General features: G+C 41.6%; 2 protein-coding genes across 2 annotated transcripts; both read right to left on the bottom strand.

The window, feature by feature from the left end:
• Nucleotides 1-491: 491 nt before the first annotated feature.
• Nucleotides 492-4,642, bottom strand: LOC111844033 (cdc42 effector protein 2). The gene is made up of 2 exons (XM_023812112.2): nucleotides 4,482-4,642; nucleotides 492-2,560 (listed from the first exon to the last, which is right to left on the bottom strand). Exon 2 carries the CDS (start codon nucleotides 2,150-2,152, stop codon nucleotides 1,349-1,351), a length of 804 nt encoding a protein of 267 aa, XP_023667880.1. The 5' UTR covers nucleotides 2,153-2,560; nucleotides 4,482-4,642; the 3' UTR covers nucleotides 492-1,348.
• A 4,549-nt stretch (nucleotides 4,643-9,191) lies between these two features.
• zc3h4 (zinc finger CCCH-type containing 4) lies at nucleotides 9,192-23,903 on the bottom strand. Its single transcript, XM_023812091.2, has 14 exons — nucleotides 23,602-23,903; nucleotides 18,379-18,607; nucleotides 17,459-17,566; nucleotides 17,073-17,334; nucleotides 16,708-16,859; nucleotides 15,775-15,871; nucleotides 15,420-15,553; nucleotides 15,051-15,152; nucleotides 14,580-14,691; nucleotides 14,168-14,277; nucleotides 13,501-13,919; nucleotides 13,022-13,386; nucleotides 12,376-12,639; nucleotides 9,192-11,992 (listed from the first exon to the last, which is right to left on the bottom strand). Exons 1-14 carry the CDS (start codon nucleotides 23,685-23,687, stop codon nucleotides 10,419-10,421), a joined length of 4,014 nt encoding a protein of 1,337 aa, XP_023667859.2. The 5' UTR covers nucleotides 23,688-23,903; the 3' UTR covers nucleotides 9,192-10,418.
• Nucleotides 23,904-23,974: the final 71 nt, after the last annotated feature.

Here is a 23,974-nt window from a genome sequence, read left to right as displayed (position 1 = left end):
TGTCTGTCTGTCTGTCTGTCTGTCTGTCTGTCTGTCTGTCTGTCTGTCTGTCTGTCTGTCTGTCTGTCTGTCTGTCTGTCTGTCTGTCTGTCTGTCTGTCTGTCTGTCTGTCTGTCTGTCTGTCTGTCTGTCTGTCTGTCTGTCTGTCTGTCTGTCTGTCTGTCTGTCTGTCTGTCTGTCTGTCTGTCTGTCTGTCTGTCTGTCTGTCTGTCTGTCTGTCTGTCTGTAGGTGGAAGAAGGATCTGCATGTTCTCCCCATGTTTGTATGGGTTTCATCCATAGTCTACAAACATGATTATCTGAACTGTTCTCTTTTGGACTGATGTGACATTCAGGGGGCTCCCTCTCCCTGCTCTGCTTTCTGGGATTGGCTCCAGTCTCACCCTGACATTGTGCTGGAAAAGTGTTTATGGAATCTAGATGAATAGATCACACTATACAATTAAAAGGACATCAAGGAAAAAAACACCACAGTACAGGAAAAGAGCACATTGTTTTGATTTCTATTTTTATTTAAAATACAAAATGAGAATACGATAGGGTAAGATTTATAACAATAAAGCCAACAATTTGAATTTTATAACCAAATGTGAATTTCAGCAAAAATATAGTCTACAGCAACAAATGCAGAAAATATCTACATTTCCAGCCTTTTCCATTATATTCACTTTCAAAAATATTTCATTCATTTTCTTTAAGTAAGAATTACTGTATCTTTCCCCAGCTGCCACTCTATGGTCAAAGGCTCTCATCTCAAAATGAAGTATGTTGAACTTTTTTTGTACCCCTATAAATCCATAAAAAGGATTTTTGCTCTCTTTAATTCACTTCATCCTCTTCTTCCCTGGACATTGATGATGTAATAAACTCCTCACAACAATCCAGTATAGTATTACAACAACATGATAATATCTCGCTAAACATCAATAAACATTGATAAGTCAAAATGTTATTAATTTTGATGAGCTTACTTTGTAGCATGTACTTTACATTTTGGAAATAATGTATATTATTACATTGTACTGATTTTACAAAAATATACGCAACATTATTTTAAATTATGTTTTTTAAAGACCTTGAGTTAACAATAGCACAGTTTTGTCTGTTTTGTCATCATTAAAATAGCAAAACATGAGTGTTGTTCATTCCGTTTCTTCACAACAAAAATGATGATTATAATTTGTAATGTTATAAATTGCTTGTTGACTTTCCTACTCCAGTAATAAAATTAGTACAGCTTTAGTTTAGCTGTTTTATCATTCTCTCTTTTCTCCTTAATAAGACAACAGACATAATGAGGAGGATAGGCAATATCTGGAAACCTCACTGCAGTCCGACCTGCTCCATCTCACAGCTCATAAGCATCCTCCATGGTCTTATAGCGGTCCATGATTTTTAGCACATCTTCCAGGATGGAGGGACCTAGGTCTATATCGAGGCCAAGAAGCGAGTCCGAGTTGGGTAAACCTGGTGACTCGCTACGCTCGCTATGCAGATCTTCATTGCTCAGCCCAGCATCAGAGTCTAGGCTGAGTCCACGATGGGGGTCCAACGGCAGGCCACCATCAGGCATGGAGTCCTCAGAAGAAGCCTCCGAGAAGGATTCTGAGGATGGTACTAGATGCCTGAAAGCAGGGTTGGCGACAGAGTAGCTGAAGTCATGACAGAAATCTCCATAGCAGCCTCCTCGATGAACATGCTCATCGCTGACGGACATTGAGCGCTGCTGTGGCTGCTGCTGCTTTTGCTGAGTATGGGGTGGGTTCTCCTCTAAGTGTAGACGAGGTGGTTTTGGGGGGGCTTGCTCAGGGGCCACAAAAACTGGCATGGAAATGGTGCTCTTCAGAATGGTCATGTTGGGGTGAGAATGGCAGTGAGGGTACTGCAAATCCTTAGCATCCACAGGGAAAGTCTCATCCAACTGGCAGTCGCCGTCGGACCGGCTTAGCGATGGAAGTATGTCTAGCTTGCCTTGCAAGAAGCCAATATCCCCAAACATATCTCCCTCACCATCACGACCTACGTGGGCACTGTGACGTAAATCACCCAGCGGGGGGCTAATCATGTCACTGGAAAGGACATCTCGCAACTTCAGCTTCTTGCCCCGTTTTGGAGTGGAAGTCTTCAGGTACATTGGCATCTTGGCTGGCATTTTGTTACCCAGAATTCAGTGATGAAGCTAATAGCGTCTAAAAGAGTTCTCTGCTTTAGGGAGGGGCTTAAGAGGAACGTGGGGCTAAACCAATCATCGGTCTGGCTTTAAGCTCCTCCCTCATAAAAACAAAGATGGGAATGAAAGGAGAATGATGCGGACAGACTATGTGCCTGTTTCCTTTAAAATATGTTACCAGCAATTAATTTTTTTTGCCATCAGATTGTCAGGGATGTTCTTGAGAATACCATGACCTTCAGAAGCAATCTTCTCCATGAAGTGATTAGTCGGCTCCCTAACCAGTAGAAAAAGGCTTCCCTTAGGTATGGCCACTTTAGTGTATGCAGCACTCCTTGATTGAAGAAGGTGATCGAGGCAACTTAATGTCAGAAAACTCGTTACAGAGCCCTGCAGAAAGAATAATGGAAAAAATAAGATACAAAAAACTGAGGTTAGATTAAGTCTCCTGGAATACTCCACTACTCTACACTTTTCATCAGTGGTTCATCGTGCATTCTAAATGCCCCACCAGCAAAATGTCCAATCTTATATGTAATCATTTAAAAAGTAGAAAAATTGCAAGTGCTAATACAAATTCCCTACTTCCTTCTTTCGCAGAAATGTTCTATAAAAGGATGTTTGCCATGACGAATCTAAAGTGGTCTTTTAAAGTTATGACTTAATATAAGTCAATCATTCGCTTTAATATCATGATCCGATGCTGTTTCCAAATAGCTGGAGGCTGGAGATAACAATGGCACAATGACTGTCCGCTTCCTGATTATAATGGACTGTGGTTTAAAATTAGGGCGACATCCTCTGCCTGTAATTTTACATTTTTACCATTTATTGAGTTTATAAGAGACTTCCCTTATGTATGGTGACATGCATTTTCAAAAGTAATATTTGTTCCTTCTGCCTTATTCCACACTATAGCATTAAAGCTTCTGTGCTGTGTGTCAAACACACTTTTAACTGCACATTTCCAGGAATTGTGATTTTATTAAAAATCAAAATTTTTTTAAACCTTAGTAACCTAATTTGACTTGAATCTGTGTTATTTAATTTTGCATCATATGTTTAATCCCAAAAAGTGAATTCCCTGTATAGTATCCTAAAAAAAAAAGTTGGGAGGGGGGGGTGTTTTTATGCTTTCGCTTAAACAGAAATTAAGTTAAGTAGTAGTTAATTTCTCAGTATCTTTTCCTCACACTAAGGTCTTCCCCATGGCTCTGATATCTGAACGCACTCTTCATGTGGACTTAAAACAAGGGACCGTAACAGTCCTCGCGCCGGATACGGCTCTAATCCTCTCTCACTCCCTGCTCTTACTCACCCAGGGCCTATTTATGGAAGTAGTCTGACGTACCAATGGCGTCACTTAGAACATTAAATTAGACTCTTACTTTCAACATTTTTCCGCCTCACAGATATTTATCATTATACTTCACAAACCAAAAAAAAAGTTATTTAGTAGACTAGTTAATATACGTTAATATTAATATTAACAAATCATAAAGAAAGCTCTTTTGAAGATAAAAACACACAAGACGACCTGAGCTGTTCTGTCAGCCAGAAAATGTGTAGAAACTGTACATCATTAGTTTAATTTTCAAATTATGTTGACCTGAAACGTGCATATTTCACTTCCTATTTGTGATGCTGTGTTAATGAGCTTTACAAAAAATAAATCTGGATGCTGACCACAGCCTTACTGAGGCTTGAACTTCTGTGTCCCTTGATTTTGCAAGAAATCCCTTATGTAAGAGTTAAACTGAGATCATCCCGAACACAATCATTCCGAAAAAACCCAAAACTAATCCATCGACACACCAATTCAGTTTGAGATTCACACCAATGTAACCTACTTTCAAGCAACGTACACATCTGTGTTTATAAGTTTAAACACATTTCATCTTATGCGCTACCTAAGCAATGTGTTCGTCTAGTTTAATTACATTGCTGTATATAAGAGTTAATATAAGATTACAATTTGCCTTGAAATGTATTCAAAATAATCAAAATAGGTAATGTTCTCCACGCAATTAAAAATAACTTTTTGGTTATTCAAACTGATTGTTGATTTTTACACCTTCCTTTTTCATATGCCCACTAAAACACATTCAATGTGTGACTGTACAAATTATACATTTCATTTAAGTTAATTTCCCCTTTTAAACAGTAGAGGTCAATAACCAATCGTAGCACCATAAGGCGCTATATTAAAAGCAGATTAAGCAGCAATGAAACAAACAATTTGCGCACAATAAAAGGCTTACAGCATTATGATGTTAGAAAAACCAAAAACAGAAACTTCGTAGCTACTCACCTTAATTGTACAATAGAGAACTACGGTATTTTAAGGAATTAACGCGAGACTGCGCGCTCCTTGTGAACGCAGTGCCCTCCCGACATTTGCTAGTAACAGTGAAGTAAATCTAAAGTAAACCTCTTAGCAGCTTCAGGAGCCGATGAGACGCTCGACTGAAACTGGAGAGGAGGCTGGGTTGAGGGAGTGGGTGTGATATGATGGTCCTGGATGGAAGGAGGGGGGTGCAGAAAAGTCACAGGCGTTTCTCAAATAACCACTTTTTCTTGTGCTGTGTCTTTATTTCTTACTGAGGTGTGTACAAAATCAAGATATAAATGATTTTGTTTCTATCACGTACGTCAGTTATTGTGAAATTAACGTCAAATCGATCCTTTATTTTATTTTGCATTAGGCTACTACGCTTCATCTTCTTTTTTTGAACCACGAGAGCCATTTCTTTCAATTTCTTATTCTAACTGTTGCAGAAAGTATCCATAGTCCTAATAGTTTAATATAGACAGAGGTTAATAATTATAATAACTATCCGCCAAAAATACTATTTAACAATTACGCCTCACTGTCTGAAAATATCACATCGTGTAATTTTATTTCGTTAATAGAAAATGGCGTGTGTGATTGTAAAAGTCTCATTACCTCACCTAAAAACGCAATAATTTGCATTTTACGATTGTGCTGCCTGTAAAAACGACAAAAACAAGAAAGGCGTAGTCACTGTCAAGAGGATGCTAAAGTCATTTTCACGTCGGCCAGAACAAATGGGCAACTCCCTGTGGCAATTAATCTAATTAGAGACTGCTTACTCGTGGCTTGGTAAATCACTTTGCTTTTCTGCTTTGCTGATACAACAGCTTCTAACAAGTCTGCCTAACAAGTAGGCTGCCTCTCATATTTAACCTTTTTATGTCACTTTATAATTTTCGTTTACAACTAGGAAACTTGTAAATTTATATTAGAATTTTACAAAGTGGGTATGAGAAACCATTAATTACAAAACATTGTGCAGATGAGCAAACCAACTAATAAATATTCCTAACAGAAACTGAGCCATTTTCTCACACACATAATGACTCCAAACAATTATTTACACGTTCAGCTAGGCTTAGACCTGTCAAGGTTTTACTGGAGTAATAAATTCCGGTTAGGCCTACATCTAATTAAAACCAGAAATGAACTTTAACACAAAAACATTAGGCCTATATATTGTCTTGTTTGTTTTTTTCGATTTACACATGCTATGTACAATTTTAGTTCGCCTGAAGATTCATATGTAACTTAACATGTTATTTCATACAATGAGTTTGGGGGGGGGGGTGGGTGTGATATGACATTGGAAAGGTGTGTGTATCTAAGCATGTTCTATAATAGTCAGAAAGAATGAGTCATTCTATTGTTTCCGCTCATTGATTTATTCGTTTTAGCAGTTTTCTCCAGGGGGTTGAGCCCCCTAGCGTCAAATCCTAGAATAGCCACTGGTGCCTGCTCTGAAAAAAATCCCGGACTCACATGCCTTGTTATTTAATTGTTCTGACAAAACGTCCTACTTTATCAAAACATCATACCGTAGTGCTAATCGATAGCCCTAACCCTAACTCTTACCCTAACCCATAACCCGAACCCCCCCAAAAACCACTAACCCTAACCCTCTATAACCTAACCCTAATCCCAAGGCGGTGGAACTGCACATGCGCAGAAAGGCTCGATAGCACGTCTCGATAGGTAGGATGTTTTGTCAGAACACCGGTCTGCCTGTTTGTCTGCTTAATCAATACGCACGTTTAGGAATCACTGCTGTCACACTCCAGCGTAACACCTGGAGGGAGCAGCCTGGGGTTCCAGCAATTGTGGATGTTGGTGTAGAACTGTTTCTTATTTCTTGGATATTAGCTTCAAAGCTGATCTAGGAATAATTAATATTCGATATTGTTTTGAAAAGAATGGGGAGTCCAATTAAATTAGGTGACCATGGTCTGCAATTGTGCATTTGCCCACAGTGACAGAAGGCAGTGACACTGCACTGCATGGTCCTTCTCCACACAGCCCAGTTTGTAATAACGAACGCACGCACTACTTAGTGACACTCGTGAAAACATTGTGTGGCTTCCGCAGTTTTTCGGCTTGAGGTACAGTACAGTAGATATGTAATACATGTACTAAGAAAAACATTGACTGACACTAAATAAGACCCCTATGAACCTGTTCCGACTTATCTACAGACTGGATTTAAAGACAAACTTAAGGAATGGGTCTCATTCATAACCAGAGGACTTCCTGTAATAACTATAAGATATACATGCAGTCTTTAGGATAGCTGCTTTGAAAACAGATATGATAAACAATGAATAGTCAGGTTAGTACAGTACAAAATGTTGACAAATGGAGCACATCCGTTTCCAATGGTATAACAAAGGGTGATACAACGAAAGGGGAAATGGAACAGGAGTCCAAGGGATGACCTGGGAGGAAGGATACGGTAAATGTTTCAGCCCACTCTTCCCAAAAACACACAGGCGGCAGGCTACGGGACTCCATCGCCTGGCGTGCTTATCTGCCGATGGCGCCATGATGGAACACTACGTATTCCTGACCACTTCCTGTTCTAACCTCCCCTCGATCTTTTAGCAAGTGTTTTGTGAAGTGGGTGCGTCACATATAACAATAAAATACAATAGGTAATCACACTCACCATGCATTTGTTTACTTAGTAGTCATTTTATGTAAAAAGACATACACTGGATTAAAGCTTGGCTTCAGGGACGAGGCCCAGTGAGCCCCCCCTAGAGCAGCCAATGATACGAACCCATGACTTTCTGACCATGCGCACAGATCTCAAATCCACTGACCTTATTAGTACTTATTAATTGCCATTGAATCGCTTTGTGGATTTATTTACCTTTAGCATCCACTAGTGGAAAGATGGAGAAAATATGAATAGGCCCACTGTATTTTTAAGTGATACAAAAAATAGTAATTATAGCAGATTACTTATACTAATTTTCTGTACAGATTATTGTTCTGTCTAATATATGTACTTATGAATAGTAGAAATGTAGAAATATAGTAAGGTTATATACCAGATCACTTCTCCAGATGATTGTGTATTATTGGTATATACTATATAGGATGTTTAAATAAACTTCTCATTTAAAATGAATAGCTAATGCAACATATTCTAAAAGCTTTGATTTGTAATAATGCCGGCTAATCATGAAGAAAGCATTCCATAGGATTTTCCTGGGAATTTTTGGGGAATTAATATTTTCCTGTGTACGTACAGTTATCAAACATACTACAGATTTGTAGATTTAAGATTTAGCACTTTAACTTTCAAACACTTTATTGAATACAAACAAGGCACGAGGAAAGAGGCTGAGTCAGAATTCACATCTTTTGCATCACTATCCACTTCAGCTGTGGTGTTGGATGGGTGAGGGTCAGACTCAAAGAGCCTCAGATTTGCCTGAGCTTCCACCTGTACATTTTTAAGCCTGTTGTGGGCTTTTGTGTGTGTAGAGCCAAAGGGAGACCAGTGGCGCTGAGGCGTAGCTTATTCTGGGAATATTGCTTCAACTGGTGAGAGGGCTTAGGATGAGCAAGTTACATCAGCACAGAATAAACTTTACTAAAACATCAATGAGATCAGTTAGCTAGCTAAAATATTACATCTCATCCATTACATCGATGGATTACTTGAGGATTAGCCGACTAGTTTTCTGAATATTATATATCCACGATTGCAGTTTAACTTTATATTTAAAACAATAACAAAAAATATGAACATAGCACAGTTTAGTGTTTCACTGATCCGGTTTTCGACTCAATCATGTGGACATGTAAGTGGTAAGCAGTAGAACTCACAGGTAACTACAAAAGTGTTACAAAATGACCAGTGCATTGTAAATTCCCAAAGATCCCATGAAAAATTTCCATGCAAACTTCCCAGAATGTTTCCAGAAATTTACCGGAGATATTCCACCCCCTCGTAACTCTACACACAAACATACCTGGAAACAATGACTCACAATGTAGTTCTGATAATACGTTCATTTCATAGTAGTTTGATAAAAAAAAATTGTTCAAAAACCAGCTGATTTCAGATCATTTTATCAACTTACTTTAAGGTGCTTGACACCAAAGAATTTCTATGGAAGCCGGTCAACAGTCTTTGTCATATCCTGTGATTATATGTATGTAGAACATTTCATTGACATTCCTGGTCTATCCTGGTTTTTAAAAACTTTTTCAGGATTGCTAAGTCCAAAGTAAGAGATCTCAAAGTGATCATCCATTTCAGTTTTACATTAAAACTCTTAAACATTTCATGCATATTGGCTTAAAAGAATTATGACAGAATATCATTGTTACACCACTTATGTGGACTAATGAACAAAAATTCTAAAGATAAACCATTGATTGTGGGGGAAAGGAAAGACTCAAAACAATTTTAAGTAAAATTTATTCTTCACTTTAGCTGGCATGAAAGAATGTCAGACGAGACATTTCATGCAAAGCAAAACTGAAAAAGCTTAAATTCATTGTGGGCAGGTGCGTTTTAGTGAATGTCAGTTTTATTAATTGTACATTAATTGAATGAACAATTGAAATGGCATAATGGAAGTGGATGGTCTTGTTTGAGAGCTCCTTAAAGTTTTGCAAACAACAAACACCCAGCCTCGGACCCCAAAAGAAAGACACAAATTCCTGTAATGATTCATTCTGAAGTTGAGCTTGTATCGCCTTTATTAAATACTTCAGTCTCAACTACAGTAAATGATTACAAAATGTTGCGTTCTCTGAAATAGGGATTTACAAAGCTGACATTTTTCCATTTTGTAAAGGAAAAATTACAACATGCCTTGGTGCATTCTGGTCACGCAAGGCTGTCTGAACCTAGGTGGAAAGTGCATGTTTTTTTTTGCTTTCTTTTTCTCAATTTTTTAAAAACTTCCTGATCTGATTTTTTTCTTCTTTCACTGTACAGGTTGCACATCTTAAATTACATCTTATTTTGAGTACAGCAAGGAAACTAAAAAAAAGGATCAAATTCAAATGCCAAACAACAAAACAAAACAGATTTTCTTTGTTAAGTATAAAAAATAAATAAAGATGATATATTACACAAAAAAATCAGGAGCGGATTTCCATTGTACAATAGCTTTTTTTTTTTTTTTTAATCCAAGCAGGGTCTGAAAGCGTGTGTGATTGCAACCCCAAAAGGAGGGGGAAAAACATTGCAACCTTCTCCCACCCAAAAACAAAACAAACACACAGGGTTAAAGCTAGTGTACTGCAACAGAGAATAGCTAAAATTGTTAAAATACAACTGTGATTGACGGCTGATAGTTGAAACAAACTGTCCTCCCAGTAAAAGAAAACTCCTGGTTTTCTCTGTGGCAGTGCATGCTTTCTATCATCCTACTTCCTCCAGTTCTGGAATGACAGGACTTGTGCAACAACACTGCACACGCATGTAGACAGAGCAGAAGAAGCAATTATTCAGGAAACCTTCTAACAGGACCAGTGGGGGGAAAAAACAATGGAAAAAAAAAGTAGAACCTCAAAGGAAAGGCCATCTAGCCTCAGAACAGTATTACACAACTGATGGAGGCTGTAGGAGTGTATTTCACAAAATAAAGCCAAGGTACATGGAACTAGGTGGCTTTTTCACTTTATTTCCTTGTAAATTATGGAGGGATTCATGAAACGGGAATACATTTATTTTATACATTTTTTAAAGTTTGCTTTAAAATAGAAGTTTTCCCCTTTAGTCATAAGTATCACCCATACCCGCCCCCCCCCCAAAAGTTTTATAGAATTTTCCAACACTGTGATATATCAAGGACAGGAAAAGCAGACGCACATCTCCATCTGCCCCCAGCACATTTACATATTGTTGCGCTGGACATTTAAAAAGAACAGAGAGGGTGAGAGCACTGTTCACTGGCAGAAGGGTGAGGCAGTGGGGTCGAAGCCCTTAAAGACGTCCTTGAGAGAGGCGGCATCCTGGTCAGCGCTGTCAGTCTCAGCGGGGCTGCTGCCCCCAAAGGGGCTACCGGTGCCGCTGGGTTTGCTCGCCTGCTTCACCATACTAAAGAGGGTGGAAACGGGCAGATTGTGGACGGCAGGCGGTGGCTGCTCTGAGGCTGCAGTGGGTGCAGGACCGGCCGAGGAGGTGCCAGCGGCCGCACCTGTGCTCGCACTCCCCGAAGGTGAGGGAGCGGGCTTGGGGCGGGGTCTGTTGTAGCTGTTGTAGCGGTCCGTCACAGGCTCGGCGCCGCTCTTCTCCGCCTCGGGCTGGTCCAGAGCCGACTTGCGCACAAACAGCGGCTCTTTGGCCTTCGCCTTGGTCGGCTCGGGGGTGCTGGTGACGCCGCTAGTGTTCGTGGTGGCGCCGGCTCCGTCGGACTTGGCCACGCTCTGAGTCCGTGGGTCATAGAGGCTGATGCCGCTCAAGACGCTGCTCTGGCTGCCCCCGCCACTGCCAACCCCCCGGCCAGTACCTCCTGCGGAGAGCAGCCGAGGGTCATAGGGGGCAATCGTGGGTGGGGAGGGGACAGATGAAGTTGTAGAAGCTGGCGGGGCTGGGGACTCGGCGGATTGCTTGAGCGCCGACTTCTGGGGCTGAAGTCGGGGGTCAGCGGGTGTCTTGCGGGCCGTACGAGGATCGACGGGCTTTTCCGTGGCAGCGGGGGCTGTTGGCGTGGGCCCCGATGACGGAGGGGGGGTGGGGGAGGTGCCGGTGGCATTGACCGTCTTGAGGATGCGGGAGAGCAGCTCAAAGTCTGGGAGGGCGGCGGGGGCGGTGGGATCGGCGGCGGCGGGAGGCGGTGGCGCTGCAGCCGAGGTGGGGGCAGTGTGAAGCTGCTGCTGCGCCCGAGAAAGACGGGGGTCGAGAGAGCTGACGGGGGGGATTCCCGGAGGAAGTGGAAGGAAGTCCTGCTTGGGGATGGGCACAGGGATCAAGTCCTCGGGGTTCCACAGGATCCCCTTGGAGAAGTGAGGCTTGTGGAGGATGATGTCCTTTTTAATGTGACTAAACTGCTGCAGCTGGGAACGTGGGTCTCTCAGGGCCATCCCCATCAGGGGGTCCAAGGGAATGGGCACTGGCTTGTCTCTCAGCACCCGCTCCACTTCCTCCTCTTCGCCAGGGGTGGGAGCAGGAGGCTTGTGGGCATGGGGGGCGTCGGGCTTGTGGTGAAGCGAGGCTGCGTGTCGGGCGAGACGAGGGTCCGCCGGAGTGCTAGACGAGGCAGAGGACGGAGAGGCAGCCGCACCGGACTCGGCAGCAGAGCCGGGGTCAGAGGCCCGGGACAGTCGGGGGTCACGAGCCAGACGGGGATCAGCAGGGCGGCTGGGAGGCTGCAGGGAGGAGGCCTTCTGCAGTCGGGGGTCACTGGGACCCCCCTCAGGTTTCACACCCCCCTGAGTCTGCTGCCGAAGTGTCTTGAGGATAGACGTGACACTGCCACCTCCATCCTCATCCTCACTGGAATACCAGTTGGCAGAATCACCTGCAACGAAAATATTTTTTTTTACGTTATGTAAATGAAAATGTATAGAAAATAAAAATTTAATTAAAATATACACTACTATTATATTATAGTATTATAGTAATATACACTGATCACCAAATTCAAAAAAAATTCTATACTCTCCTGAATTATTATAAAATAAATGTGGCACAACAGCCCCACCTAGTGGGCAGATGTACTATTAACCATTTCACAAGAGGCAAACATGGCTGCAGGTGGGACTAGGAGGCCAAATCCACTAATATATTTTGACTACTTTAATTTGAGACGCAGAGAATCAGACTAGCTTTCCTATTACTAGGACATGCAGTTAGCTAACTTAGCTGATGTACTAAAACAGTGACCTTCTCCCTTGCCGTTACCTTCAGTGTCCCTTTCGGCGCCGCCCTCCGCCAGCCGCCGCGCCCGCTCCTCCTCTTCCTGCTGCTTCTGCTGTATCCTCATGAACAGCACGCGCTGGGCGGGTGGCAGGAAGTCGGGCACCGCCATACCTGCCTGCTGGCTGCCAGAGCCGCCACCGGAGGGCGCATCGGCGGCCATCATGGCGCCTTGCTTTCCAGAGGCCTGATCGCCGAAGCCGCCCCCTTCACCCTCCGACATGCCCCCGTACTCCTGGTACTCCTCTCCTACGAAGCACACAACCAGGATTTACGATCTGTTTTCTGGCGCTGAATATTGCCGTTCTGTCTCGTACTTACTGGCAATAACCTGATGCATATTACCAATACGGATGCAATTAAGAAATTCAGTGCAGAAGGTAGACATGATAATAAATCTTGAAATGACCATAGAGTACAACCATTCCAGTTGCTAAATTTTTCTGATAAATCTATGCCACCCTTTGTAATATATAAGCGTGATAAATGCAGTTTTTTTTTTTATGAGATTTGATTAAATCAAATAAGTGTAGATTATCTATTCTACACGATTTAACTGAAAGAAAGCGTAGGATGATAGACTAATCTTGACAGACCTTTGCAGTACAGACAAATCAGGAGGACGCCTCACCTTCTGTGCCATTGTCCTCCATCTCCATGCCCTGTTTCTGGTGGTAGAAATTGTCGTAGTAGTTTCCCCCGGGTGGTGGAGGTCCAGGGGGCATCATTCCGGGATGAGGTGGCCCTTCTCCTGGACCAAAGTTTCCCATCATCGGAGGCCCTGGTCCCATCGAAGGGGGACCCTGGTTCATCCCTGGGGGACCCATGGGAGGCATGTCATGGGGTCCGGGGGGCATCATTCCAGGCGGGGCAGGTCCCATGTGTCCTGGGGGAGGAGGACCGGGAAAGCGGGGGGGAGGGCCAATCGGAGGTCCCGTAGGTCCAGGGGGGCCAGGAGGGCCTGGGGGGCCCGGAGGAGCGCCAGGGACTTGGCCTCTGTAGGTGCGGGAAATGGCCCGTTAGCTTACCTTACAGAAGCTAAACATTTTTTATATGAATGTATCATTTAAAATAGTGCAATTTATTTAATAATTATTTAATAGTGCGAACCTGACGCCAAGTTTCTGAGCCAGCTGTCCTGTGGGCTGCACCACAATCTCAAAAAGAGATGGAATCTTTTTCCCGGAGTTTCCAGGACAGGAGGATGGAGGGCCCATAGGAGGTGGCAGAGGTCCGTTTGCATTAGGTGGTCCCTGATAGGGGCCTCCATCTGGGCAAGGAGGTGGGCAAGGGCCTGGTCCTGGACCTCCACCTGGGCCCGGTGGGCCTGGCGGTGCCATGTGACCTGGTGGAGGACCAGGAGGTCCAAAATCTACGGGGGCATTCGAGTCAGCAGGACCAGGCCGAGGGGGCGTTGGCAGCAATCCTACCCCAGGAGGGGGCTTGGGCAAGGGATTGATGCCCTGCTTCTTAAGCTCCTCAACCTCCTTCTCATCCTCAGCCCCAGCTTCTGCATCCTCTGCGAGCATCTGCAAACAAAGATCGGGCAGCGGTCAAGCAACAGACGAGACGAGTGATCTAAACTAGTGCTGGTACCAGTGATAGAGCGAGAAATCAGATAAATGTTGAAATGACTCAATATGTAAACTACATCAATTATTGGACATGGTCGGTAGACACAGTAAAGCAAACAGAGGAAACAAGTAAAAGGTTAGGGGAAAAAATAACTCATCAAAAAGAAAAAAAACACCCATTAATGGTAATATCTGCAGCTCACCTTGTCCAGAAGATCCTGGGTATCTTCTGTCAATGCCTTGTGTGAGAACATACACTCCTCCCCATTAACACAGCTTCCGGTGGTGTGAAACAGCTTGCAGGGAAAATCTCGTGTTCTGCAGTCAAGGGGCTACCAACAAATTGATCAATCTCATTTAATGGATTGTGTGCATAATAAGAGAATCTTTGCAGATTGACCTTAATGTTCATCAGTTGCTCCAAGTCCAAATAACAAACAGATCAAGGTTTAAAATTATTAACTTTTCAGTCAATAAAAATCAGAGAAAAAAATAACTATGTGGATATATAGGAAAATAGATAGCTGGACTGGGAGACACTGTGCGTTTATGAAAACAGGGTGTAACTGGATGATGCAGAATTGCAGCCTCCTCACAGACAGTAATGAAGGATATCGTGCATGTATGGACAGTTCTCTGCCCGCGCGCAGAAGCCGGTGATGTAGAACTTGCAGAGCTCCTTCTTCTTGGGCAGCTCAATGTCATGGCTGAAGTTGCAATGTTCTCCCTAAAGATATAAAGAAAAAAACTTACATGGAGCACTAAACAGCCACTCAAGATACGTATTAAATGGAAGCATGGTTAGAAATCTGACCAAAAAAAAAAACAGGCAAATTGGTGGCAATAACTCAATTTACAAATTAAGAAAATATATCGAGCTAAAATGGACATAGCAGTTGGTGTAACTAAACACAACTAATAATTTAAAAGATGCTGTAAGTTTGCTGTGACAACGTGAATTAACTGATCCCTTGTTGGACTTGCAATATATTTATACACCTGAATAAGAAAAGCATCCGTGAAAACTGCAGAAAGTGTTCAGTGGCAGAATAATGTGTCAGATACTTAAACCGCAGTACTACTTACCCAAGTGCAGCGTCCCTCAACGTAATACTTGCAAATGGCTTTGCCTTTCTTGTCCTGTCCATGCTTGTCTTGGTCATTCCTCCGTTGGCCGCCTCCACCATCCTGCCAAAACAGAATTCTGTTCTAAATATACAGCCCCTCACCAATGCATATCATATTTAGAAACGCCCATAAAATACACCACCTTAAACATAACTGCATCCAGTGACAGGGAGGACAACCAATGGTTGCACTTTGCATTTGAGCCATGCAGTGTAGAGAGAAGTCTCTTGGTCTCATATGCACTGCACTGTACTTGCAAATGGCAATAATTGAGCACATGACAGTGTATTATGTTTAGAAGCATTTTTTAGCTGCTGGATGACTCACCCCCATATCCATATCTCCATTGTTGTCTTCATCATGGATCTGGTCTCCTCGTCCTCTGCCTCTATTCCTCCCTCGACCACGGTTCATGCCGCGACCTCCCTTGCCCCGGCCACGGCCTCGCCCGCCTTTACCACCTAAGTCAACAGCGCAACATAATGAGCCAAAAATCATTCATACAAGTTACAGTAAAGATGAGGTGACACGCAAAACAGAATACAGCAATCGACATGATATGGGTCTACAGTGAACACCTTTATTTATAGGAGTTTGCAGATCAAAATCACAAATAAAAAATAAAAGGATTCTTTTCACTGCACCAATGCAATAGATATTAAGTTCAGTCGGTGTCACTCACCCCGGCCACGATCTTTTGACTTCCTATACTGATTCAACTCCTTAGAGTAATCATCATAATCATCTTCTCCCATGTTGTCATAATCGTCTTCTATATACTGAAAATGACATAAAAGTTAATGTTTTACTATTCTAATGGCTCTTGCAGTTGATGGTATGAATGAATAAGATTAAATATTTAATATTTAAATACCTACATTAAAGAGATCAAATATTACCTTCAGTAAATGTGACATACGGTATACAACTGCATAACACGGTGATGGGTTTTTACCCAGCAAAAGCCTAATACTACTGACTCAGCTACTTGGAATGTTTACTGTATATCACATTAACAATAACTTTCCTGTTACAAAATCAGACCAAGGACAAACACTAAAGGCTGATACATACTTCTGCATCAAGGTTACGTCGTGACCTATGCCAGTGGCCTACGCCATCGCGAGCATTTGTACTTGTGTGCTGGTGTGTGTAGATCAGCAATTATACTGCCAAAACGCTAAGTGCTACACTGTTTTGGATGTTGCATTTTTTTGTGAAAATGCTACAGTCATTTTTATGCATTTTCCCTTCCACAGTTTGTGTTTGTGCTACTCTTTACTTTTTTTTAGTCTTGTAAAGTACAAATTAACAATGGAGGTAAATGAAATTGGTGCTGTCATGCTGTTTTGTAGATCTGTTGCTGCGATGCCTAGGGTGGATTATTTAATGCTAGATATAAATAGTGTTTCAGTGATAATCAGTGATATAAGTACATCTGGGAGGCATGCTTTCTTCACTCCCATAAAAAAACAAATGCTACGAAGCGAACCAATCACAGGTCTTGCTCCGGCGTAGGCTACTGCATAGGGTCCACGGCTATGTCATACTTATGGTGTGGAATTGACGCAGAAGTTTAAACCAACCTTAATGGAACACAAACGTCATATCATACCTCCATCTCCTCTCCATACATCATCCCATCTCCATCGTCATTGTCTCCGCCCATTTTGCCCCGTCCACGGCCCCTCCCACCACCTCTTCCACCACGCCCCCTCATTCCTCCCCGGCCACGCCCACGCTGGTTTTTCAGGCGACCTTTACCACCTAGAAGGACACATCACATGCATAAACAGACCGCTCCTCCACAACATCATAACACAACCTGTCATGTTGCTGTTGTATTTAAAGGTATTGCATTATTAATACTCCTAACTGAAACAGTTAAATGGGTTGGATGAAGTCTAAAAACATTAAAAGAATTAAGGTTAACTTCTACAGCCAAGTCCTTTTTTCATGATAAAGGGACCCACTCCTCACCTCTGCCCCCGTGGCTGTTCCCTCGACCCCCTCTGTTGCCACTCCCACCGCCCTCTTTGGCCTTGCGATACTGGTTCAGCTCCTTGGCAAAGTCATCATAGTCTTCCTCACCCATCTCCTCATCCTCCTCTCCCTCATAGGTTTCATCCTCATACTCGTCGTAACCGCCATAGCCTTGCTTGTCCATCTTCATGTAACCCACTTTTTTGGGCATAGGTCCACCATGGCTTGCAGGCGGGGGCGGGGGATAACCTGAATGAGACTAGGAGGCAAAAAATAAAATGGTCTTGAAGCAGCACAGAAAATATCAGGTTTGCCTTTTTATTACATTTTTGTTTCAGTTATTATTGAGGTGCAAACTATGTTCATACGTGAAAATATCATACCTGAGGGGGGTATTGGGGGCTGTACTCCCGGTACTTCCTCTTCTCACTTGGGCTGTAGTCCGAATCATCGCTGTAGTCGGAGTGGTCATCACTGGAGGAGGCATGTCGCTATGGAAACCACACACATAAGGTTAGGGTGAAAGATGGGCCTAATGATAGTCAAACACAGATAATGGGCATGATCCTCATTAAAGCAGGAAAATTCACTACATATTTTTGAAAGGGTACTGAAACAGCTCTTAGAACAAACAGCATGGTCAACAGAGCTCGATATATGGCACACAGCCTATTTCTAAAGTTTCAAAATTAGCTGTCTAAACTGCAAATTAAGAAAAATGTAATTCAGAGCGTCTCAAATTCCCCCCATTACAATTCCCATGTTGCAGATATGAGATGAGGTAGGATAGTAGCTCAGTGAGTTGATTCAAATCCTCAAAGAAATTATTTTTTTTGCAGGTTTCTTCTGAGTAGCAAACACATGCAACTGACGTTTCTGAATCGCTCCTAGCATGTGAGAGTGCGGGGAAGTGCATGTGGCCTGAGCTGTGACAGAAAGGCATCCCTCCCAGGGTGTACCTATGCTGTCTGGCCTCATTGTGAGCCAGAATAGTAAGGGATTAGGATACAGATGGATAGCTGCTGGATTGGCTAACGGTAAGAAGTTTTGATTATGTTAAGAATGACTCGGGTGTCCATCAATGACTGCAAGCTGGGCCGTCAGAAGCATTTTGAATGTGGGGGGGGGACACACTGGCAGAAAACTAATATTTTATGTCAAATGTGGGGGGGTCCAAACAAATAATTATGAAATGTGAGGGGGACACATCCCCCTCAGATTTAATGGCGGCGACGCCCATGACTGCAAGGCATTCTGGGTTTCTGTGGCTATTAGTCTGGATCAGTGGCCGAATGAGTCACACCTTGTGCCTAGATTTGCGCCTCTTTTTGGCCCTTCTCTTCTCTTTCTCCCTCTCTCTCTCTTTCCTTCTCTTCCTCTTCCGGCGATGGGCTTTGTCGTCATCTGAGCCGCTGGCATGGCGCTCCTTGCTGCGGTGTGGCTTCTCCTGGGCCTCTCCTCCCCGGCTGGGCGGCTCGGCCTCACCCCCGTCGTCCTCCAGCTCACCTTCCTCCAGCTCTTCATCCTCGTGCCTACGATGACACACATACAGCATTACCACACCGTACCGTACCACAGAGCTACCCCAGCTCCCCGGGGCCAAGGTCCTTTAACTTCACTACAACGTACATAAGCGGTCATAAGGTCAGAAGCTTGACCTAAATTACCATCTAGAAAGACCACTGATAGTGTCAGCATTGCTGCTTCCAAACCTTGAATTGATGAGGCAGTAATTTCTCAAGATGGTCTTATACTTTGTCACTACATACCATTTATAGAGCAAAGCCATAATGCAGCAAATTATATTTAATAAACTTTGATGACCTAGTGGAAAACCACCTGATTATACACAGCAAAAACGTATGTATTTTTGTATGTCCCATTTAACATATTTCACCACAGCAAGCAAGATTCAGCTGTGGAAAAAGTACCCTTTATAAATACCTGAAAGACTGTGGTAATAATGTAGAATCTCACTGTTTTGTAGGCTTGCACATGTGTCTTGAGCAAAACACCAGCAAATAACAAACAGTGGAAAAAGTACTTCTGTTCTATCAATTGGTTTAAGTTTTCACACGTTTACTTTCTCACGGTTACTTGCCTGACGTATGAGTCTGAGGTGTTTAAATATAAATAACGCTTAAAATCGAAATGTCCCAGAAGCCCCTCTGACTATTTTTCAATATATTCACTTAGATGAGGCATGTTCCTATGAAACAATTTGCTTTCAATATTAAGCCTGAGCAACAAACTCTCCTCAAATCAGATATAATGTTAATAAAGTATCATTATGCTGCAGGATGTACAGTAACTGAACTTATTGTCTTTCATGGAAATAACAGGGTGGCCTAATTTCACAGGTCAAAATTATATTTTGGGGACAAACTTCATACATCATTATAAAAAAGTTATAAAATGTTTTAAGATTTATTCAGGGGTACAATCTTTGTTTTAGTAATTCTGGGTAACTTAACTGGGAATATGCGGATGGGTTTATTGAAAGCACCCTACAATATAAAAGCAGACTACAACCATATTTGTGAATGGTTTCCTTTTGGTGAATATTGCAAGATGTTTGCAGCACTCATGTTCATGATTTTACAGCTGGGGTGTGCATTACATTCATATTTTGCATACATTCCCAGTATTTATCCACATCAGGGGAGGGTATTAGGGTTCATGAGACCCTGGACGTGTTCAGAAAATGGGAAGCAATGACATAGATCAATCAATATTGGGGTAATAGAACATTTACAATGAAAGATTGTGTTTTGCTTTTGACTGTGGGGGGTGCTGGGTGGTAGTGAAGGGGGAAGATGCAGACGGTAGAGGGACTTAAAACAGTCAGTAAGGGTTGTGCTTCAACCATCACTTAACTTGTCCCTGCTGAAATGTACATAACACAGCTCAAGGGGTACGCATATTACACATGTGAGGATGTGTGTCAAACTGTAACCAGAGATAACTTGGCAAGCTAAGACCAGTAAGATTTAGACAAAGGGTCATTAATAAAACTATGACAATGCAATGCAATCTCTCTTTGCCAGCCCTACATGTTTTCGGCCTCATCTTACTGGAAACCTACTAATATTCTTCAAAAAGGAAAACAACTGGCCATGCTGGCTATACATTACAGCCTATAAAGAAATCAATCTACTTCTGCACTAGAAGAATCCACATTGAATAGGGCCAGATGTTAATACATACAAAGTTCAACATGATACCAAATTCCCTTCCTGAGGTTTTGCGTACCCTTTCAACGATCATCAATTTGTCAGTTAGTGAACCTAGGAGTGGCTGCCACCTGTCAAAGCATCACGATGGATTTGAATATGACAAAGTTACAGATTAAACAGAAAGTGCTTTAGGCCGCCCAAAAAAAGCATACTCTCCAAAAAGCTCATTGCTGCAATTTATAAACTGTTACATAGAGAATTATTTATAAATTTATCAGCTTCCTTTTCAAAGCCTTAGAACACTTATAGCAGCTCAGTTTTTTAGCCTATTAAAAGACTATATCATTACGCAAACAACCGCAAGGCTGGACAGAAAAACCTGTTGAAAAGCTCAGACCATGGGTCAACTATAATTTCAAGATAACTAGATAACTTTTTATGCACTTTCTAAAACACCAATAGACACATATCAGCTTCTAAAAGATTAATATATGCCACTAATTATTATGAGACTGTCAATGAAAGGCTAATTTGAACAAAACCAACCCCAAAGAGTGTGAAAATCTTATTTCCTCCTCCAGGGGCTGTACAGCAATTCTCTGCCTTTTTGGTCTGCTCAAACACAGGGAGAGCAGATCTTGTCAAGGTTATTATATCTAACACTCAATAAATGCCCAGAGGAATGACATTGCTCTGCCAAGTTAAAACTGGCTGTTTCTCACATGCTTTAAAAAAAAATAAAAATTCACACCAGCCACCAGTTAACATATTTTCCATAACATTACTCTGACTACCCCTGTTGCTGAGGTTATAGCCCCAATTAGACACAAGAAGCCTTTTACCAACCATAAAAAAGTACTTTTTATGCACTATCAGCAGTTCTCTAGACGCACTCCAAGCTTTTGGGTATAAAATTACATCACTGATCCTGCCCTAGGTCCCAGCTTCTTGTCTATTCTTTGTACACAAAATAAATGCCTACTGGAAGTTAGCCCATACTCCAAGGAGTTGGCCTGCAATCAATTTTCTCTATGTGGGTTTAGCTGTACAAACTCCCTCTCAAATCTACTCTGTTAAGCTGTTTACAGCCACACAAATACACATGTACAAATATCCTAAAAATATTATCCAAAACACACCACCAGTTAGACATCAGCATATCTATGATTAGGGAATATTAAGAAAAATGTCAATGAATTTCATTTGTACTTAAGCTACATTTCATACAAATATTACCCAGATTAACTTTCTTAAAAGAATTGTGTTATACACTGTTAAGTCTATGCTGAAAAAATGTATATACTACTTAAAAAGCACAAATTTGCTTTAGACTGCTTAAACGATAGGATCTGACTGACAAATTGGGATGCATTTAAGATTAGGGATGTATTTAAGAATCGGCTTTGTATGTTTGGCATAATATGAAGACAGATAACAAAACTGGAAAACTATAAAGCATGTAACAGCCTCATCAGGAACCTCCCAACTTTTAACAGTACATCTTAAATAAAATATGATTTGAAAGGCATTTCTGTGATTGGGCATAAGTAAATTATATGCAGGTTTGTGTGAACAGTTCAATAAGACTTACAATATTAAACTGAAATCGCAGCGGTACTGAGTAATATGCACATTTGGGGTTCTAAGTGTTACTGACATGCCTTACATTTCAGTTAATCTCATGCAAACTTATTTTAAGTTGCTACCAGTTAAAATACAAGAAGAATATAAGTAGTGAGAAAACTATTTCCACCATACTTCTACAGAAATCCAGTTAAGAAGGCCTCTTCGCAAATAGTGCAGGGAAGTACTTACTGTGACGGGCTTCATATTTCCATTCAAAGCACAGGTACTGAAATTCCTATCCACTGTTTTAAAATATTGGTGTCAACCTATTTTATTGACAATGGGGTTTCAAGGAAGGGAGAAACACTGGATGGGGCATGACAATACTATTAAACTACAGGAAACCAGGGCGTTAAACAAGGGAATTTGTGTTATGTTTTACATCACATTTTTAAACTTTTGAAATGCTTTTGAAACAGTACAGGATCTTGGAAAATGGGCATCGTAACACCCTAAAAAGTATTTCTTCCTGTAAAAGAACTACAAATGTCAGAGTCACACGTAATTCGTGCATTGTTTCGAGTTGGTAAAACTGAAATCTGGGATTTGACAAACATTTGAATCTGAATAGTGTATGAGGGGGGGGAGGAAAGTTAAAACTAACTTATTAATCACGTATTTAGTTATCCGTATGCAGCTTTTATATACATATGATACACATTCATATTTTAAACAATGTTAAGTATCGCATGCATTTATTTTCAATAAAATTACAATAGCTGCATAACAGGTATTTTATATCACTAATATATCTGGAGCGGAGAATCGACTACATTAATGGTAGCATATCCCAAATCAACCACTACGACTAAAATGTTAGCTAGCTAGCTACGTCGCTAGCTACAATAGAGCACGCTTGTTTTTCCATAGTTATTTTAAGTAGCGTCCGAAATCGATTGGAGATACGTTTACTCTAATTAAATTTACGTGATTTAAAACGTTCGGGACATATTTTGGATAAGTAGATATTTGGCGTAGTTAGCTAAGCGGAATTAACGAGCATATTTTAAGTGCGTAGCTAGTTCATTAGCCTAGCTGTTATATAAATCACGCGCTACGTTAATTAGCCAAAAAACATCCGTAATTCATCACCTATGTTAATAACACCCAAATGATAAACGCAAGTGATGAGGGACGATTCGTGCGATAAACAAGATATATTTAATAAATGTTCGCCATATCGAACTCTTTGTTCGGGAGACGTAGTTAAGATATTGCACGCACTACTATCGTTGCGTCCGTCGACCAAGAAAAAGTCAGCTAACTGCTAGCAATCATCCAGCTGCCCATCTGCAAACCTGGGATAAATAATGCTGATTAGTGTTAAATTGGTCTTCCAAATTAATTAGAAATGTATTTTTTTTCTTCCCCTCCCCCTATCAAAATATTTGTACCTTCAAATTTAGTTGGCTTTTGCTTTAAACGCATTAATAATAGCTATTTCGACCTTGTGGTCATTTTTATTCTCCAAAATTAACTGAAATATTTTTTAAAGAAGGCGGCTAGATAAAATTCTGAAAAATATCCCTGGTTCGTGTTTGACCTTCCAGATTGCGCTCTGCAACGTTTCAAGATGGCGTTCGTTACCTCTGTGCTTGTTCCCCAGAAAAAGGCGACTTTAATCCCTTTGAAAAGAAAAAAGAAAGCCCGAGCTTTTTTATGTCTAAAAAAGCACAGGATAAATAAATTGTTGTTATAGAAATATGATTGTAGAATTACTCGACCTTTCGTCAGTGAGAAGGCTGTTGATGTGTTCGTGGTTGGTTGTTGTTGGGGAGTTTGGATGGACAGTCATGCTTTCCACGGCCATTTCCTCTAGCTACATTTAAGTGCAAAAAAAATTACAAATCGACACTGGAATCTACTGGCTTATGCGTCACTTAACTTGGATCTACTTGTTAATTGATTTTAGGAAGAGTTTCAGTTCATAGTAGTCAATTCCCCATTAACAGTTTAAAGAGAGATAGGTTGAATTGTTTCCTGAGGTTCTCCGTCCTACAGCTGCGCTGTAAAATGAAACTCATCCACATAAAATGGCGGCGACTCTTCTCCACAGAGAAGGGGGAGGTCTGTCCCAGCAGTGACGACATTACTCAA

Source organism: Paramormyrops kingsleyae, chromosome 17 (genome assembly GCF_048594095.1).
Source record: "Paramormyrops kingsleyae isolate MSU_618 chromosome 17, PKINGS_0.4, whole genome shotgun sequence".
In the NCBI taxonomy this organism is placed as follows: domain Eukaryota; kingdom Metazoa; phylum Chordata; class Actinopteri; order Osteoglossiformes; family Mormyridae; genus Paramormyrops; species Paramormyrops kingsleyae.
The sequence above is the reverse complement of the archived record's forward strand: the minus strand, read 5'-3'. Positions and strand labels throughout refer to the sequence as shown.